At 39.5% G+C, this 21730-nt stretch overlaps 1 protein-coding gene across 1 annotated transcript in view; it reads left to right on the forward strand.

Annotated features, from left to right (window-relative positions):
• The first annotated feature begins 5634 nt into the window (after nucleotides 1–5634).
• Nucleotides 5635–21730, forward strand: part of LOC117248287 (sprouty-related, EVH1 domain-containing protein 2-like) — a 28330-nt gene continuing 12234 nt past the window's right edge. The window contains exon 1 of the mRNA XM_033613225.2: nucleotides 5635–6009. Within this exon, the coding sequence (XP_033469116.1) occupies nucleotides 5984–6009 (26 nt within the window). The 5' untranslated portion in view covers nucleotides 5635–5983. The remainder of the gene's footprint in view (nucleotides 6010–21730) is intronic.

A 21730-nucleotide genomic window follows, 5' to 3' on the forward strand; every position in this document is an offset into this window, starting at 1 on the left:
AACCGATATCATAGGTCAATATATACAGTATTCTTATTATACATTTCTAATATATGTAACGTCTTTAAATGCCTTCACACACCGTCAATGTCCCGAGCCAAAAATCAAACTTTTACAAACATTTCCGACTGCGGTTGATTAAACCATTCCGCAACCGTTCAAACGTTTTGCGTGGCCGCGCATGCGCAATAGGCCTAAGTGTTAGAAGACGTTCCGATACCTACATGGTCATGTGCGCATGCGTCTACGCTAGTACGCCGCCAGATGGCGTCTCAGGTATGAAGTATGCTAACTAGCATACTTTATGGCGTCTCAGGTATGAAGTATGCTAACTAGCACACTAGGCCACTGGTTCCCAACCTGGCGGTCCCGACCATAGACGTATGTCTACGGTCCCGACCACCACTAGGGGTCGCCAAAACTGATGAAAATAAAATGGATATTTTAAAAGTTAAGAATAATGTTCAAGATATAAAAACTAAATACATTGGCTTGATTTCTTTTAAAAACATGGGAAGAAGGCAATGAGCAACGAAAATGACCCAGAAAGAGTGCTTAAAAATTATTATTATTATCATTATTAATGATAATAAGAAAATCTATTTTTTTATTGTTATTATTATTTTTATAATTCTCTAAATCTATTATTTTTTTCTGCAATTTGTGGGATGTTTCTTATCAAGTTGCTAAATGCCTTTTTCCCCATGTTTTTTGAAGAAGAAAAAATAGCCCCCCAAAAAGAGCAAGAAAAAATTAGCAAGAAATTAGCGAAAAGAGAATATTAAAAACAAGAAAATTAGTAAAAAAGAAAAAATAATAATAATAATAAAGTTATTAAAAAAAAACAAATAAGGAAATTACCTGGAAAGAGTGCTTAAAAATCATAAAACTTCTGTAACATAATTTAAATGGAATAATAATAATAATGATATTTTTTTTTTCTTTTTCCCTAGGTGTTTTTTTGTTTTATAATTCTCTAAATCTATTTTTTTCTGCAATTTGTGGGAAATTTCTTACCAAGTTGCTCATTGCATTTTTTTTCCCCATGTTTTTGAAGAACAAGAAGAACAAGAAGAAGAACAAGAAATAACCTAAAAAAATTATCAAAAAAGTAAAAATTAGCAAAAACTGACAGAGAATTAAAAAAAAAAAAAAGAAAATTAGTCCAAAAAAAAAAAGGAAAGAAAAGAAAAAAGAAAGTTCTAAACAAACAAATAGGAAATGACCTGGAAAGAGTAAAATCATAATAACTCTGTAACATAATTCTAAAATATAATAATAATAATAACATCCCAAATTTTTTAATATTTTCTAAATCTATTTTTAAAGAAAAGTGATGTCAGGAAAGGTCATCTCTGATGCAATATTCACAGGTAATAATCTACTCAAAATTCCTCATAATCACTCATTTTACACAAACTTCTTACAGTTAGGGATTTGGTTTAATTGTACAGTTTATCAGCTATTCTGTACTGTTATTGTTATCAACTGAATATAATATGGAAAAACCATAAAATATGTTATTTAGTTAGGAGTTCTCAGTTCACGCTGACTTAGATTCAGATTCAGATTCAGAGTGAATTTATTATTCATGTCCAAAGACTACAAAGGTTTGTCAGAGTCTCTTCTTGATATTGAAATGTTAAATATGATATCCATATTTCATCAAAGTATTACTCATCTAAGCCCCTGAATGAGCATTTTATTGTCATCAGATTCTTACTGTAATACTGTATTCTTCATCCTGTTAGTTGTTATTTATTTCCTCTAATTCTTCACCCTGTGGGAGGGAATAGTGTGTATAAAAGGCTATCCGGAATAAAGAGGTCACCCTGCACATACATTGCTCTGCATAGTCAAGGTCAAACATCCAAATGAACTAACTGTAGAAATGCACATTTCGGAGTGAGGGGGACTTTAATATTTATTTTAATATTTATTATTATTGTTTATTATATAATTAATTTGACCTCTCTGACTTGGTAGCCTTTCTTGAAAAGTTAAATGCCACAACAATCATATATTCCTGTGAAATTAGTATATTGTGAATCTGTCTCTCAGAGCTGGGAAACAGAAAAATTAGACTGAATTTGCTGTGTTTACTCCACTGATGATGAATGGGAGGCCGACTCTGTGTGTGTGGACTCATTAACTGTTTATATACACAGGGGAGCTCTGGATGAATGACCCGTCAATACCCTGAGGGGAAATATCTGTTGCATGATGTACATACAGAATATAGAGCAAATATTAGGACAGCATAAGGATACAAAAACAACATGCACACTGACAGAAACCAGACGTAGTAAAGATTGCCACCTACTTGTAGCTTTCATGGTGATGAGGTCAGCTCTCAAACAGAAAATGCTGTTCAAGTAAGTACTTTTTGATAATTAAATAACATTTACTACATTTTTTTAAGTTCATATACTAAATGCCAAACGCAAGTGCAGGTGAAAAATAGGTTTAGCTACCCAACAAGGAGCATCTGGATGTTTTGAAATGCTGAAAACTAATGTGCCTTTTCTAAATACCTTAATACATGAGTTTATAAACTGTCAGAATAATATTCAATTGACAGTACAGCTGAAGGTTCACACCATATGGGGCGTAGAGAGACTTTTCATCACAGAAATGTCTGGTTTTACTATTGCAACATTCCAATACAACTGATGGTGTACGTGCATATTAATATGAATCGGTTTTGTAGCATCTACAACAATATAGGTTGGCAGCAAGAGAAAATAGTTTCCTTTAAATCAGCTAAGACTGACCATAGTCTGAATTTTTACATTTAAACCACATGGTGGCAGCCTACACACCAAATGGCCATTAAAGGTGATGCAATCATTTCTCAAATTACTATAAAATGTACATCTAATAAAGTTGATAATGTAAAAGTTTTACTCACTGAGTCAACCTGAATACAGCTGCAGTTTTGTGAATGTTATGTAAAACAAGTTTGGCCATTATCACCTGCGTCAAGGTTGTACTCCACATCCAGATCCTTAGATATGGTCAGGCATTCTCTTCAGTAAACTTCAAACAACAAACATATGTGAACATGCAAGAAAAAACAACAGTGGAGATGATTATTGAATATAGAATAAAACACTGAAAATCTCCAAATGGCTTATTAGGCACTGCGGTTACCCACACATGTACACTTCCCCCTCTCTTAATTATTTTAATTCAATAAGCTGTATTGGCATGACATGTCTTATGTGTTGCCAAAGCACCATTACAATTTAAGACAGTGAAAATTCAAAAACAGTTAACAACAATGTATATAACTAATACTTAGACATAAATTTTAAAGGGAAATTATTAACTGAAGGAGTAAATAAAAAGGTAGAGCGTGATCTGTGATGAGATGAACTACATGTTGTTGTGTTGGTTGTCTCTTAGGCCGTGACATGCACTGACATACTTTGCTGCATCTATGGTGCTGACACTATTTTCTCAAAGTAGATGGTGCATTTTAGTCTGGTCAGAGAGTGAATCAAAATCTTGGAGTTAACATTTAATTTACTTTGTTGTGATGTCGTCATATGTGCTGCATTGTAGCAGGAAATGTTGCTTTGTCTTCACCAGGACAGAGCTGACACAGTGTGCCCTCTATTATATATTATTTAATTTAATTTAATTTAATTCTATCTTTATTTTATTTTAATTTAATTTATATTTATTTTATTTTAATTTATTTTAATGTATCATTGTGTATTTGTTTTTTGTTCTAAATGTATTTGTCACCCTTTTTTCCTCCCCTCTGTTTCACATTAATGTAGCTCAGTCATTATTCTTATTATTAACTGATATGTGTTGCTGTCCTTATTGTCATTCTGCAACCTCAGATGAGGTGGGTGCCAGTTCATTGTTTGACTAACTCTTGCCATTAAATGGTTTTGAGACAGTTCCTAAAATGCTACTAAAATATGTTCATTAAAAACAAACAAACAAACAAACAAACAAACAGTGAAAACAGAGGGGGAAAGACATTAATGGGTCCAGTTTCTATTTCTAAGAATCAATTAATCTGCTGTGGAGATTTTAAATTAACAAAAGGCAGAATTTTATTGTAATTAATACAGTAAAGCAGCAGTTAGTGTAAATGATGCAGCCCATTTTATAATAATAATTAATTAATAATTTAATTTAATTTTGTGTTATGCTATTTTATTTGATCTTATTTCAATTTAATTTAATTTAATTCAATTCAGTTGAATGTAATTATTTATTTATTTATTTATTTATTTTTGGTGGAAATTGTTCTGTGAAACTGATTTACTGACATGAATACCCAAAGCAAATATGTGGCCATGTAATGAAGTGTCAAGGATTCAAACTAACACTCCAGTTGTGATAAAAGAATTGCTGTTTTCAATTGATCCAATGGTCCACTCAGTCGCTGCTTTGATTAAGAGACCCTGATCACAATGTGAGCTCCCCCCTGTTATCTTTTTGTAGTTCAATCCCTAATCAAACAATGCTGCACCTAAAAAAAAACACAAAACGTGTAGCCATTATCACAACTCACACATTGAAGTTAATTTTGGTACATTGATTTGACATGTCATTGTATGACAGAAGTTGTTATGACTCAATGGGCAGATTTCTAATAAAGAAAAAACAGGAGTTGAAATAGTTGAATCATTTGGTTTAAACTTTTATCCCAGGCTTGTAGTGTGTACAAATCTCCACCTGATGGCGCCACACGACCACAGTTTCAAACTTGGCTGTGTTGAGTTTTCGCCCAGGCATGAACCTGAAAACAATGCTGGCAACTGTGTGGTGCAGGAATACAAATCTGGCAGCACTCTACCGAAAACAAAAGTGGCTAATCATCTAACTTCCTCACACTTTAGGAGATCAATAGGTGTTAAACAGATTGATCCGGAGACTAGTTCGCGACACAAAGGCAATAACAGATTACGCACAGCTGCTGTGGATTACCTGAGACATATGGTGGTAAAAAAGTTAACAAGATTAACCAGAAAATCCCTTTAATCTTTTTTTGTTTCATCATACGTGCATCATGGGGTTTATGAAGATTAAAGACTGTTATTTAATAAAATCGATTATTCAAACTGTGCTAGATTATGAGCAAAATTGTTAAAATAACCAACTCAAAGTAGCACGGATTTCCTTTGGAGTATCTATATTCCAATAGGAACCTATAAGAGAACAAAGGTGACATGTCCGGATTTGAAATCAAGGATCCAGATAGGGGAAAGGAGGAGGGGGTCATTTATCAAGGGCCCCTACGGCTTGCAGCCAGCCACCGTGGGCGCTCTACCAAAATGTAGACCGACGTCACCGCTTCCGCCCAGCACCCCCCTCCCCTCCCCCCCCCCCTCCTCCTCCTCCTCCTCCCCCTCTCTGGCTCTCCCTCCTCCCTCCCCCGGCGTCGTTGGAGCTGCTCGGCTGCCTGCAATCCAACATGGAGTAGAGAGAGATGGGGCTCTAGCGGGGCCACCCCTCGGTAACAACAGCGACGACGCGCTTTTTACGCACAAGTGGAACCGGAGTCGTCGGTGAAAACATGCGCCTTAGGACTTAAAAACGGAGTGTGTGCCTTGTGTGCTCGTGTGTGTGCGTGCGTGCGTGTGTGTGTTTGGGGAGTGAGGTGGTGGTGGTGGTGGTGGTGGGGGGGGGGGCGAAGAGAAGAGCTGGATTCGGCTACTAAATTGTCTGTGCGGGCTACGCAACCTACTGAAGGCGATGGGGTGTTAAAGTTCTAGGAAAGGGGGCATTTGCGATCCAGAAGAAACTGTGCGGCTTCGGGGGAGGAAAGAGGGGGAAAGTGAGGAAAAGAAGACGGAGGCACAGCCAGTCGAAGGCAAGCCAAAGAGCCGACACTCGCACAAAGGCGCAGGGGGGATTTATGCGGAATTGGAGACAGAATCGGAGGAGCCGCGGTGAAAGAATGACGAGCGAAAAGTATGCAACCGCCGTGGTACATTACCTGAGGTGAAACGAGAAAATGATAGAAGAAACACACCCAAACGAGTAAGTATTGAGCTCTCTGTCCGTCTCTCTTTTCTCGCTTCTCCCAGTGCCTACAAGTTGGAGATGATTCGGGCAACTTGGTGGAATGTGCAGCCTGTAACTCCTCTCTACAAAGCTGCTTTTCATGTGTGTTTTGCATTTATTTTACACTGTTCCCTCGATGGGATTTGGTGCTTGATGCTGCTGTGAAGTAATGCATTGACAGTGCTGTGGAAGAGGGGTTTTTAGGGCCCCCACCTTGGTGCAGACTAGTCTCGAGAAGGCAAGAGAGAAAGAAGAGGAGTAGGAGGAGGAGGGGAATAAGCGTGGGTGGATCGGAAACATTTTCTGAAAGGATCTGAAGCGAGAGAGCAGGCCCTGTTGCAGCGTAACTTAGAAACTCAAACACGCCCCGAAGTTACACCTTTTATAAACACACAAACAGCAGCGAGCTCACGCACCTCTTGTTTGTGCGTCGATCTGGTAGAAAAAACAGAAAAAAAACCCGACGACGTTTACAGAGGCAATTTCGCCTCGTTATTTGGCCACATCTGTGTGTTTGCTCCCAACCGAAGGGGGAAGTCTCACAGGATATGAGATATCCGATATGCCTCATCCGCCATCTCTTTCTCAATCGCCCTCATTTGCATAGCCTACCGCGCTCCATTCATAAAAAATACCGATTGTAAACGACGACTTGCCCTGAAAAAATACGCGTCTGTCTCCCTTTGGATCGAGCCTTGTGTGCTCTCGTGTGACACACACACGGACTCATGGGTCGTGTTGTTGCGAAATGAAGCTAATATAGAGCCGTACAATGTGCAGGCCCACAGACCTGTTTAAACGGCACCCATAGGCCTATATGGAAGCGCTTGGAGCTTAAAATTAGCTTTACCGAGAATAAAGCTCAGTGTGAATTAGCCCAAATTTAATCCTGGCAGGTGTCAGGAGCGCTTATAGCCTTTATTTTGAGTGTTATTGTGAAAACAGGTTTAAATACATGACAGTGTTTTTCAGTGTAGGTGTTCAGAGGTTGCCAAAAGCTCCTTAAGGCTCAAATGAAAATGTGCAGACATCTGAGAAGCCGTGCCAGAGCCATTTAAATTATTGGCACCCAGTTTGCCTTTTTTATTTTTAAAAACAACTCCATTAGCTGATATCGACAACTCCTGTCTCTGTCAGGCTACACGGGGCTGTGCTCGGTAGGAATGCCTGCCTTGCAGACCTCTGTCGGCGGGGGTGGAAGGGCGAAGGGCACCGTAGGGGATGTTTGCGCTGCTGTGGCGTGACGCCGGCTCATTCATAAAAGCCCTCTAACCTTCAGCGCGTCCCCATTCATGCCTGTTGGTCGCACTGTGCTGTGTGAAGCCAGCGTACAGACACTCAGAGACAGAGTGTGTCTGTCCCAGCGACAGACAGGGACAGGAGAAGTGGGGGCTGAAACATATAGCTCCAGCTGAATGTAATGAAAGCTGCAGCCATGGAGGAAAACCAACCTGGATTCACTCTTGTAGTGTCTCAAACTGTGTCAGCGTCCTCTGTGTGCCTCCATGACAGTACCTGCAACTCGGTGGTGTTGTTCTCAGTCGTTTATTTCTAAATAAACAGTTGCATTGATGTTAAAATCATAAATTTGTTTATGCTGATAATGCCCGGCTCATTTGTCGTGGGGTGGTGTGCAAATTGGGCCACGCCCACAACGTGACTGTTGATTGACTTCCGGTAACACAACAAAAGCTTTTTGTCTTACTGATAATACTTTTTAAATTATTGTTTGCCTTTTTGAGGATTATTTAGTATATGTAGAGACAGACAAGTCAGCGATATCAGGAAATAAGCGACAATGATACAATAATAAATTGAGAAACTAACAAAAAAGAAGCAAATTACGTGTACATTATTTCAAAGGATGTAGTTAAATAAACCCATAAATTTAAATTAAAGTTAGAGGATACATTATTTAACAACTAGGTACACACATATCAACACACATGATACCCACATGCCTAGTCTTACATGCTTGCACCCGTGAATGTGTGTGTACCCAAACATGGACGCATAGTTACACACACATTTATGTGAATGATGAAGAACAAGAAAACACTTCTATGCTGTCAGTCTCATTACTTCCGCTGTCCTATAATCAAAGATCATTTGGAACATTGGTTTTTATACATCTCAGAGAATTTTGTTGAGAGAAAGAAACAAACTAAATATTCCCATAGATCTATCAAACAGGTTTGTGACCATTAAAACTCTATAATAATGACATTATGCTGACAAAACTTAGGCGTATTATTTGAATTTTAGTTGCACAGACTTCAGGAAAATGGGAACAAAATATTAATTGTGTAACAGACATAAAATAGTAATGGGAAATGTATATTATTGATCCTTGTTGGTTGCAGTTCTTGAAGCTTTTTTTTTTAAATTATTTTATCTTAATCGAACATGCACACATTTAAATTTACTATCAGGGTTGCAAGGGTATGAGATCCTCACAATAACGTAATCGTCCCAGAAAATATCATGGTATATGGTGTCCCCGTAAAACTTTAATTAAAAGCCTAGTCCCTTCTACAAGCCTGGTGAGGCTATACATTTTGACAAATGAATGCCTGTCTCAATGTGACGCCCAGTCTGGTTGCCAAGCAGTTCATTTTATTTATTTATTTATTTTTTAAAAACATGTTGTTGGCTTCCTCAAATTATGTGATCATTTCGATTACATGGTAAGTTATTCACAATCCTTTAGTCTGTAAGAGTCGTCAGATCAAAAGAATCAAAAGGGTTTTTCATAAAAATTAATTCAAGTTGTGAATATTGTTTTAACAGGATAAAGTGGTGGTGTGTCAGTACGCCGTAAAACAAGTGCTGTGTAACACTCTCTGATGCCCTCTCAGTGTCTGCCAGAGCTAGTAACTGTAATGCAAATGAAATTTTAGGAAATCCTAGTATCTACAGTAGAAATTAATTTTAATTAGCGCTGATGCTAATATATATATATATATATATATATATATATATATATAACTTTTATCTCTTGATTCTTGTTGGCTGACTTATATCCAAACTGGGCTGACCTAAAACATCCAACAGCTGCAGCCTCAGTTAGTGTATTCATATCTAAATATGAATGCATTTTACAGAATCGCTTATCATCGGCCTACTACTTCCTGTCTCATGTCACTTAGCGAGGCAAGCTAACAGTTAAAGGATTGCTCAGAAGAAAAGTGTTTTAATGCTTATTGAACTGTACACGTTGTACGCAGTGGTCAGTCTCGGCTTATTTATGGTTATGCGTTTTGCATTGTACCATCAAACTCAACAATATTTCTTTACAAATGTACGCTATCCCCTGTAAAACTTAGATGGTAACCTTTGGGTTGTACTATGCAGCATCATACAAAAGCATTTATTGTCTTATTACAGGAAGGAATTGAATCATTGTGCAGTTATCTGCTGGTTTGTGTGTTGCGGCCTTCTTATCAGAAATAAATGAGATTAAGGCCGGGTCAGAAAATAAAAGACACACCTTTATACCTTTTGTGTCACATTAAAAGGTGCAGCAGCAGCGTAGCTTTTCCTCTGATTATGCAGCCCGCGTCACAGGTTAAATATTTCACAACCTCCCTAACTTTATGAACGGATATTTTTATGTCACAAGAGTGGACTTTTCTTCTGATGATGCACACTGCGGAGACTGAATGCACATTTGAATGCTTCACCTGCTCAGTGGACCAATCAGATCTGATGAATCAGCTTTGCTATCAGCAGGCGACGTGATTACGGACACACACACACACACACACACACACACACACACACACACACACATGTACATATTGTTTGAGGGCCTTTTGATGACTAAGTGTCCTGAACTAAACTATAACCTACGCCATCATGTCCTCAGTTTGGAGGATGTGCCTCTTTGCCCTGTCCTTCTGAGGACATTTATTACCTTTTATAGAAATACAACATCTCCCTTGTGCACCCACCCACACACACACCATGTAGAGTCACAACACGAGCAGAGGATGTATTGATCTGGTGTGTACTGCTGCAGGGTCAGCATGTGCACAGTCAGTATTGGACAGGAGATGCCCGCTGACATTCAGCTAAGGTCAACGTAGCAACGAAATATAATCCATCCCGAACAAAAAGCACTCATCAACTGGCAAACACAGCAGTGAGGAGTTAGCAGGTCTGCATGTTCCCTCGGCAGGACTGTTCTGTTCTTCACACATATATTTCTCTACATTAGCAGCATTTGATATTGAGACTATAATAAACTTGGCAGGTGTGGGATTTCACAGAAACAATGCATAATTGGCAGAATGACTCGCAATAAATCAGAGATACTGCAGAAGAGGGTTCTCGACCAGCAGTTATTAGTCCTGTTAGCTCAACACCACTCTTGGTCACACAGACACTTTATCATTTTCTAACACAGCTGCATCTACATTGAAGCATCACACATTTATGTAACAAGTGCACACTTTGTTAAATGAACAATCCAGCCTCAGGTTCCTCTGATACTGTTATAAAACCTGCTGTGTTGAAAGTATTTTTTTTGTTGTACCCACTTTCCTTCAGCTGGCCTTGTCTCTTATTTAGGGCTGTGTATTGGCAAGAATATGGTTATACAATATGTATCATGATACTGGGGTAATGACTCAATATATTGCGATATTTTAAGCAAGGTCCTATATTTATTTAATTAGGGAAACTGTTATTACATTGGAACGGAAGAGTCAAACGGCTAAAGATAGATTACAACACCACATGACCTCCAAGTCGGGAAAGTCATAATTTCTGAAGTCATAAGTCGGGAAGTCATAATTTTTGAGTTCCTGGTTTGGAATTTCAACTGAAGTCGAATTTCTGTCTCAGAAAGACGAAGGAACCTCACAAACCCTGGTCTCAAAATCCAAGATGGCTGCTCTGTGCATTAACAGTAGTTAAACTTAAGTTATTTTGTTTATTAACATCTGTGTCTTATTTGTGTCATAGTAAATCAGTCGTGCACACGCTGCTGTCCAACTTCTGTCCATGGACATGTTGCTACGGTGTTTGTGTGCCTTGCTAACAAAGGCTAACCTGGCTTAAACTGGTATTGTTAACAGCATCTTGGTTTCACGACTTGTGAACAAGTGTTGCAAACTGTGGCTCTGTATGCATTTCTTTTGTTTTGATGACATTTCGACCTTTGGGCCTTCTTTAAGATCAACAAGCATCTTGAAGAAGGCCCAGTGGCCGAAACCTCATCAAAATAAAATGGATGCATATGGAGCCGGAGTTTGCAACACTTGTTTTCTACGATCAAGTCTATTGCCAGTGATTAGCACCTCATTATAATTTTTGGTGTGTGTTACTTTCATATTTTTGTGACGTCATTTCCAGCTCCAGCTTCCGTGGTAAATGATACTGAGCATTAAACAGCTTGTTTTGCTTTGACTTCCTACATTCCCCACAAGGCCAGAGGACCTGGATGTGCATTCATCATACCTAAAAAGGGAGACCGCTGACTTCAGTTGCAACATGTGCTGGAGCTGCATTGCATTCTGGTCTATTGAGGCTGCGTGTAGAGTGTAGAAAGTGGTCTTTCTGGCTGTGTGTTCAGCAATGACTCTGAGGGGCTGATCTTGAAACCTGACATTTCCAGTTAATGCTTGAGACTGTGCAAATATTTTCTAAAGTCAAACTCTGTATGTGGCTAGCTAACATTTGTTTTATGTATACAATATTTGCATAAACTGAAAAAGAAGTGGGGATGGAGCAGGACAGTCCTGAGGGGGTTTAGAAAGTGTGGGAAGAGAGACTCAGAGGGGCTTTTTTTTAGAAGCGCACACTCTTTTATACCATGTGTTAGACCTTATGATGACATAATTTCACAAACGAAAGAAAAAAAAGTAGAAAACAGAAAGGAAACAAAAATGAACCTAGCAATATATTATCTTAATTACAGAAACAAAGTCTTATGCTGGTTTACATGGATCCACAGGCAATTAGCGTAACATTATGACACGAAGCAAGTATGGTTACACATTGCATGTCCACAAATGAACTTCCTTTGCATTTTTGTCTCTATCTCTCTGTACTCCCCCTCCACACACACACACACACACACACACACACACACACACACACACACACACACACACACACACACATCATGTGGAACAGATCCTTGTTCACAGTGTTTCCTGTGTTTTACAGAGCAGCTCATCACTGGTTGCTATCCGGAGCCTTTATATAATGGCCCGAGCTGTTTATATCTGGAGACCAAACAATGGACCCGGATTGTTTGCCTGATTTTTTTTTTTTTTTTACTAATCTCTGCTCATCAGCTGACTGGATGACCAAGATTATAATAGCTTGAGTTTTCATTCACTTCACTCAGTGTGTTCCCCCCCCCCTTGTCACACCAAGTATACAACAATCCACTGTGCTGGTTACTGAAGACTCTGATTCTTCTCGGCTCTTCAGTGAATGAACTCAGTGAACTTTCGCTTCCTCAGTAACCAGTTCGGCTTTATACCTAGTTTGACATCATAGTACCTGGATCATTGACTCACTGTAAGTCAACACGCACAGCACAGTTTGTGTGCATGTAATGTATGTTCTCATGTAGACAAATACTTTACTGTACTGTACATTGTGTGCTCTGTTCTTCTGGCTGATATGTGATCGGTCTAAAAAAGAGTGAAACTGTAGCAATAGCTTTTATAATTTATCTTCCACCAACATCGATTTTCTCCACATGACATTTACAGGAATGGAGATCATTTTGTGGGACATACTTTAAAGTTTATCTTGTTAGGTGTTGTGTCCGACGACTTGGCTGACCATGTCTGAAACTATTTTGCTGTGCCGGCCAAAGAGTTTATTCCTGTTGCATACAAGTCAGTCTGGGTCCTCCCCTGTCTTGGTTTATGTTTAGTCACTCTTATACAGCATCTGTGGTGATCTCACCTACATCAAAACAATTTTAAAAAGTCCCGCCACTTTTAAACAGTACTCTTATTTTCGGTTTCAATGCACAGTCAGTTGAAGTTATTTCAGCCGGAAGCTTCTTGGAAACTGGATGTTTTCGTGTTAACATAAAACTATTTAACACATAATAGAGAACGCCTACAGGCTAATTTCAAACTAACCGCAAATACCATCAGGAAGCGTCGCAGACCATCATGTGTAGTGGTAAATATCCCAGCATATTTAGACTAGGGAAGCCCTTGGAGAACAGACTTCCTAGTATTCATTGTGCAAATCATTTTCAGTTGGTTTGGCGCCCTGGAGCTAGACCACAGGCCGTCCAATTACAAAGATAAACTATTGATGTCTGACAGTTTATGTAAACGAAGTCTACCTGATCAAACACACCAGGGTTTGACAGATGTCAATCACAGATGCAGAGAGCATTAGAAAGCCCCTCGTCACTTACGTTTGACCCAAAGCGATAAGCCTAACACAGTATAAGAGGATATGAGGTATTATGGAGGGTCTTGGTTGGCTTTTCAGTCACTTTGAAGAGGTTTAGAAGCAATTAGCTTATTTTCTGTACAGTTGCAGAGGCGCCTCCGGGATGACTGCTAGGAGTGCGGTTACAAGCTGTTGGATAATGTGAAACACAATTGGGCTTGGAACATTTGGACATGGTTGTTTTTGGACCCAACATCGTAGTATCCCAGAGTCTTTGTCCATAAAGGCTGCAGAAATAATGTTTCGAAATCCCACAATTAATTGGATTTGATTAAGGGCAATTTTGAGGCTTTGCTTTGCTCACATTTTTTAGTTTTTGTTTTACCATTTCATCTATTTTAAAACGATTGGCTGCAGTGACACTATTTTTTCTCTCAAAGAGATTGACTGACTGAGTTATCACATTGTGATTCATCAATTGGGTTTGGGAAGTCATCATTTAATTCCAGGGCTGGGCAAAACTACCTTTTCAGGTATAGATCAGAACCAAGTAGTATTGAAACTTCTCCAGTCAAATTATTCTTGCATTCGATCCTTTTTATACCAGGATCTAGAAAAACTGACTTTTTGGTTTGGCACACGGGTTTGGCATACAGCCATCACTGCAAGCATTTGATTTAATGTGTCGTATGATTGGCCCACTTCCACAAAAGCTGCAACCCACACAGTCTGTGGTGCGTTGAGGTTGAGTGCAGTGTATGTGATGGAATTGGCAGTTGAGCATGACGAGATGCCACCAACACAAGCATTTTACGCAACTGTACTATTAAGTACTCTGTTGGCATCTGTATTTCTTTAAGGGTACTGGTATTGGTACTGGTATCATAATTTTTTTTTAAATATTCCCAGTCCTAGTTACTGCTCCTGCTAATTAGTGACCTCTCAGACTCACTCACACCAGCAGCCTGAGCCTTGTGTTGCCCAGACCGACATGGGAGCATTCCATTTATCTCCAGCTGATTGACAGAAAGCCGATGAAACTTCCCCTCAGGATCCTCCAGGATCAATAGTTGTGAATGAACTCTCCTCACCCCACCACTCTCTCTTTCTGTCTTTTAAATCCTCACAGTAAAATGAAAGTATGAATGAATGCCAGAATGAAATATAAGAAATGATCTTTGCAAAGTTGGCGACTTATCTGTATATCTAAAATATCACAAAAACGTTGAAGAAAATTACACAATTCACCATCTTGATTTGTAGTTCTTTGTTTACACTTATAAACTTTACCCTGTCACACACATTTGTCCATGCTTAAGATGAGTTCCTCCTCTTCATTCCTTCCTAGCATCACATTTAAAACAGAAATACATTGATATACAAACACAAAACTCCACAGAATGAGTCTGAGTAATAGTCAAAATCCAGAGATGTTAAATTAACATTGATGTGAAACAGAAAATCAGCCAAATCTTCACATTGAGTAGCTGTATTTACCACATGGTTGGTATTTTCACTTGATAAACCACATGTAATCAACTATAGGTTTCTGTGTTGTATGTGTCATTGCTGTTGTCCCTTAATCGGAAGTGCTGTAATACATAGTTCACTGCATCAAAAGTAAAACTAATAATGAAATATATCCAGACTGTGAAGCACCTTTGAGTCACTTCCTGATCATTGCAGACAGGGCATGTGTTATCTGTGTGTGTATGGAGTTCCACGGAGAGAGGCGGACCCTGTGTGTGTGTGTGTGTGTGTGTGTGTGTGTGTGTGTGTGTGTGTGTGTGTGTGGTTCTGTTGATCAGGCAGAGGTGTGGCCAGTCATTCCTTATCAGAGGAAGTATATCCGCCCTTATCACACATGGCTGGGCTGCCCTCACTGGCCCTTTTATCTGTCACACATGAGCTGGATTCCAGACCTGATAACCAGGCTGCTCCCCAGCCCCCTTTACTGATTTATTGCAATATTGTTAGACACAGACCACGTCAGGTATTCGCAGGGCCCAGCTCACTGAGTCGCACTCCTAATACTCTAAAAGAACGCATGTAAGAAGTTATCAGCTCCAGGTGTAATTTAGCAGTGTTTTGACAGTAAATGCAGACAGAATGTGGCTTACAGGCAAATAAATTTAACAATTACAACGTGAGAGTTCATTGACGGTGCACTAATGTGGCTTGCCAGGGAGTCTACAGGTGTGTACTCCACCCAAAGCTCATTTCCTCCATTATGAAACAAACTTGTTTGCAAGGCAAGGACTGGGCATAGATATACAAAGTACAGAATGGATGAACTATATGAAACGCAGAATTGTATTCACCAAGTGGCCTCAGACATGACTCCAAATGAATGCTAACAGCGCTCTGTGTCTGCTGGATGTGTCGATAGGCAACATGTTAGCTGACACATTCAACTTTACAAGGTGGTAATACAGCATTGTTGTGTTTACAGCTTGTTTCCGCTGCCCTCAAGTGGCCAAAAACATCCGCTAAGGCAGATTGAATTAGGATATGATGCATAAGCAGCCACCTAAAGCAGGGGTAGGCAACATGTGGCTCTTTAGCCGTGTTTCGGTGGCTCCCGGTGGCTTTGACATTAAATTATCTTGAAGTGAATAACAGTTATTTTTTAACATTCATATTTTCATTTGTCATTGTTGTAGGCCTAAAGTGATTATCGTATTCTTCAATTGTAAAAATGTGTAGCCTATACATCGAATTAAAAAAATGTTTTAACGTTTCATCAACTAAAATGTGCGTCATACGTCTGCGATCTGGTGCCTTTTCTTCTAAGTTTTGCTGAACTTAAGAAGCAGTGGCTAACTTGGAGTCTCTCTAGCAAGGCTAGCTATGGATCCCAATCTTAAAAACGCAAAAGTCTTGGAAGAAAATTGAGGATTTAATAATACATGAACAGATTCGTTAAGTTTCCCCCAAGTTAAAGTACGAAATAATTATCAATAGCCCACTGCAGAGTAGCCACCTTGTAGTAAATCATATTAATGAACGCTCATTAAGACCTATACATAATGTTGATGGCTAATTGAGATTTAATAGGCTGTGTTACCATTATTTAAATATGTTTTGCGGCTTCAGACAGATTTTTTTTGGCCAATAATGGCTCTTTTAATAGTAAAGGTTGCAGACCCCTGACTTAAACTGACACCAAGTCATGACCAAGACCAGAGTGTATCGAAACTGAGACAAGACCAAGTTTTGAAGGGTTGAGACTCCAAACAGACCGGTGCAAGTCTGACAATGTGTGACACACTTCTGATAAAATGTGAAACATGCAAAAAAAAGATCCACATTCCCGTAAAAACACCCACAGAAAAGAAATTAAGATTGCTCTTCATCCACCTCTTTTATCGCCATACTGTATGTGAATGTATATGTGCAGAATGAGAAGTGTCTTGATACAAACAAAAGGCAGGTGGTGAATTTGATGTGTGGGAGTTTTCTATAATCAAACAAACACTAAGGAACCAAAACCAGCCTAACCCTGTTTTATAATTCAAATTTTTATTCATCTAATCTGAACAAACCGACGGTACTGTTATTGGAACTCAACATAACTCAACACTACTGGTAGCTACACATTCTTATACCCAAAATTGTAATTTAGCAACCACAGCAGTACAACTAAACACCGCGTCATTACAGTTCAACAGACATATTACAAGCAAAAAGCCTCCCATGACCTCTGAAAGCTTTTAACTTTAACTTTAACATTGCTGACCGTAGCTAACATATGTTCGTATGACACAATTTCTAACATAGATTCCTTCCATTTTTTAAAATGTGGAGGTGATGTACTCTACCAGAATCTGAGGATCACTCAGACAGCTGTGACGACCCCTACATTTATCACAACAAGGTCATATTTTTATACATTTGGCAATTCTGCTTGGTCCCCCATAAGGCATAACCTCAGTGATTTAGATATGGTCGGACCCAACCACTTCCCTATGTGATCAACAACCAGCTTAAACATTTTATTCAACCATACTTGTCTGCACAGGAAATTTAGCGATATCCCCAAAGTTGTGATCTTGATCACTCTTTAAGTCCAGTGTCCATTTTGTCTGCGACTGAGACAAGGCCATCAAAAGTGGTCTTGAGACAAGTCTTGAGACCGAGACCAACCTCGAGTACTACAACAGTGTGCATAAGTAATAGTGCTGCATTGTACCCATAGTAACAAGCATCATTCTTTCCCCCAGAAAAAGTATACAAGTGGCTGTCAACATGGAAGTAGAGCAACTACTACCTATCTATGCTGTTTTACATCTGTGGCTGCAGTTTGCTCAAAGAAACTGTCAGTATGTTTGCCTACCAGTTTGTTGAATTTGGTGCTATGAGTGATTGTCACGACGCTCACTGTACTGGAACTCAAACTTTGTATCATTATATTGAATGCCGCCCACGCTAGCTGGAGGAGCCTGTGAGTCAGGTTCGGAGGAAGTCAGCCGGCAGAAAATCAGAAACGTGGCCTAAAGACACATAAAAACATTCACATCACATTGACAAGGCAACAGTATACTGGTGTGTATAGAAAGAGATGTGGCTGGCAGCTACAGTGTGGTGCCAGTCTTAAGAAGCAGGAGCCAGACACACCCTGAACCTTCGACCTGATGGCAACAGCTCATATTAAATTAGAAGAGGATGTGATACATAAATTGCCTGCTCTTTCCTTATCAGTGAGGTGTTCCCCCTCTATCTTCCTTCTAAACTGAGTCATCACTCGTCTACTGACGCAACACCTTACATCCTCATCCCACCTAACAGAGACTTTGAAAAGTGCCTGCAGCTTTGAGCACAACAAATGTGATCATTGTAAATCACCTGGAGCACACTTTTTGCTCAAATATTGTAAGTTAAAGATTGTTTATGCACAAATAGTTGATTATAAATAGTGTTTCGACCACCTTTTCTCAAGGTGGGTGTCACAGGCCTTTTTTCAGCATCTGCACCTCGTGCCGCATTCGTGTGGACAGAATTAGATTCACAGTTCCCAAATGTGTGTGTGTGTGTTTGTGCCAGAATGTGTGGTCACTCCCAAGTGTATTAAAGTAGCGCGTTGCTGCTGGTTGTGGCCGTCTGTGTGTTCCAGCCACAGATTACAGGGCCTGTCGGCAGACGGGGGCTCTAAACATGGGTCACAAGACAGCCCAAAATGTGACAAGTTCATCTCAGAGAGCTGATAGCCGGTGTCGTGTGTCTTAAAGCACTTGTGCTTATATAGCACAGAATTTGGTGTTATTTCTGTATGTGGGTGGACTGGATGTGTGGTTCTGTGTGTGAATGGTGTCGCACATGTGTTTGAGTCATGTTAAAACTGCTGTGGTGCTTTGATATGAAAGCAGCAGGGTGGATTTTCACACCTAACATTTGTCACTGTCAGAAAACCAACATAGGTTTTCACAGGAATACAACTAGGCCTGTCACGATATCTACCTTGTTGGACGATATATTGTCCCAGAAATAATTGTAATAAACAATAGTATTGCCATTTTAAAGGTCCAATGTGTAAAATTTAGGGGCATCTATTGGCAGAAATGGAATATAATATTGAAAACAACAGTCACCTGTTATTTTTTACCTCTAAATGAGCTGTTTATATGAACATACAGAGCAGGTCCACTTCCACAGAGTCCACCATATTGTTTCTACAGCAGCCCAGACTGGACAAATCAAACACTGGCTTTAGATAGGCCACTGTAGTTCTCGCTTGGAACATGGGAGAAGTTTCAGTTGGTTGCAATCTGCAACCTCACTGCCAGATGCCACTAAGTCCTACACGCTAGACCTGTAAAGAACGTTTGTTCCATTCATATTATAGGCGCTGTTAAAAAAAAAAAAAAAAAAAAAGGTGTAGGTGCCGCACTCGTCTTATCATGTTGGCTAAAATGTTGGTGAGATTCTTACATAAACAAACATGCATATAAATACAAGGATAACATCGCACCATATGTGGACATGACCTCAATCATTTTTGGTGACCTAGATAAGTCGATAAACATCATGACAGGCCTATAAACAAAGTCTGTTTAGTGGTTTCTTGTCACCATATTTGTTGTCAGATAAGGGTAAGTGGTCAGCAAACCTAACCAACACCAACATCATCAAAACACAATATACACACACACACACACACGGCTCGCAAGTTTATTTCAGGGTGAGGGAAATGTATCTGAATAACAAGCCCCAATTTTTTTTTTTATCACGAATCATCTTTTTTAATCCCCTTTGTCTTTTGAGATGTTTTTCAAAAATGGAGAAAAAGAAACGGACTTAGCGGAGGTGCTGGAGCTGTAAAACAATCACAATGAACGCAAAAAGCATCAGACACTGAGCTCTGTAGCAAGCTTTTGGTCAAAGAGGCTTTAATCATTCATTCCTTTAGATGTTTGCAGTGGTGTTGTGGAGAGAATACGTTGGTATAAGGGGTATACCCACCTCTTTTTCTGTTCATTTAGAGTACGCCCACCTATCAGCCACAAAGTACTTGGAATATATAGACGAGTACACCCACTTCCTCCTCGGTAGCCGACCCATCTACCTCATAGTACACCCACCTCATCAACTACCGCTACACCACTAGATGTTTCCGTCCTGCATCATGGTCTTTGAACCAACTTGAAACAACAAAAATGGCGCAAATGCACTGTTATCCACACCCAGAGCAGCCTTGCATTTAACGCATTTAACCAGCAATTTAAACCACAGTAATGTGCTAGTCCAACATCTAACAGCAGCTGGCTGTGAAGACATTAAATAATATTAATTAGTCATTATAAAAGTCCGTTTCCAGAAGCCTAGCTCCACTTTAATGCTCAATACACCCTGCACTGTAGCCTCCAGCCAGCAACTGTAAAGTAAGTTAGATTGCTTCCTCTCAAGATCATGAAATAATGGAATTATAAATAGATCATTGACTTTTCTATTTTGAGTTTCCATTATTTCCTTTGTTGCCATTCAAGTTTCCCTCGTGGCTCAGCAGAACCTGAATGACTGTTTGCCTCTGCCCATTATGGTCTGACATGACAAGTGAAATGACACCAGCCTACAAACAGTACCACTAAAGCTCCAGTGTGCAACAGTTTTACTCTTCCAGTTATTGTTTTTAGGCCAGTATTGAATCTCAAGTGTCTTGAGAAGTGTCTTTAAAATAATTTAACGTGTAGGTTTTGTCTTGTTTGTCTTTAGAGCCCAAACACAACACAACTTAAATATCTGAATGGGAAAGTGTAGTCGGTTGAATTGGATTCAGAGGTAGCATTTATTTTAAGTGTGTGTGTGTTTTTGTGTGTCTGTGAATAATTGATGTGTGTGTGCGTGTGTGTGTTATCACAAAATCACAAACCTTGTGGGAGAATCTGTAGTTGCTTTTCTGTCACCCAGTCAGTCAGTCTGTCATTCAGACAGTTTTATGAATGTGTGTGGGCGGGAGCTGGTGAACCAGTTTTGCCACCTGTGTGTGTTTGTGTGTGTGTGTGTGTGTGTGTGTGTGTGTGTGTGTGTGTGTGTGTGTGTGTGTGTGTGTGTGTGTGTGTGCGCATCAAATCCACACACACATACATGTACACACAACACAGCATCGATGGAATACACAGAGGTACATCCTGTTATTGTCAGATCATTCATGTGGATTGTGACCGCGTTCATTATGTCCCTGTGAGGGTGGTGGCTGTCATGCTAATGCTTGAGAATGTCTTGGGTTTTACCGTTCGGCCTCCATTGTGTCGCCTCATGTTAGAGTCACTGACGACTCCACTGACTGCAGAGGGAGTTTTTGTCACGTATTGTTTAGTACAGCTGTATAGCACAAACTGTAGCTGTGTTATCAGTCAGTTTGTGCAACGTGTCCGATCAATCCACTGGCTTCTCATCTGCTGCAAGTTCACAAACTATTTGGTGTGTAGTTAGGAGATGATTACTCTGGTTTATGGCTACAAAACAGGGCTACAATAAATGATAGTTTTCATTATGAATGCATTTGTTTATTTATGTAATTAAGTGATTAATAATTAGGCTATAAAATGTCAGAAAATGGTGGCAAATACCCACTAGAGTCCAAGGTGTCGGCTTGACATTGCAGAGAAAAGAAGCAAATCCTCGCATTTGGAGTTGTCTTTAAATGAACCAGAAAATCTCTTAAATTGAAGGGATACTTTGCCATTTTTTAACCAACTTTGTAGATAAACTGTAGTAGACTTCCCTCCATCTTACCAGCACCCACATTTCCCTGCTCATCTCTCAGCTCAAGTTGGGTCTTCGCTGGCTCTTGGGCTGTTGCTCAAACTACAGATTGTACTTC

The sequence above is a fragment of the Epinephelus lanceolatus genome, chromosome 17 (assembly GCF_041903045.1).
Source record: "Epinephelus lanceolatus isolate andai-2023 chromosome 17, ASM4190304v1, whole genome shotgun sequence".
NCBI classification, from domain to species: Eukaryota; Metazoa; Chordata; class Actinopteri; order Perciformes; family Serranidae; genus Epinephelus; species Epinephelus lanceolatus.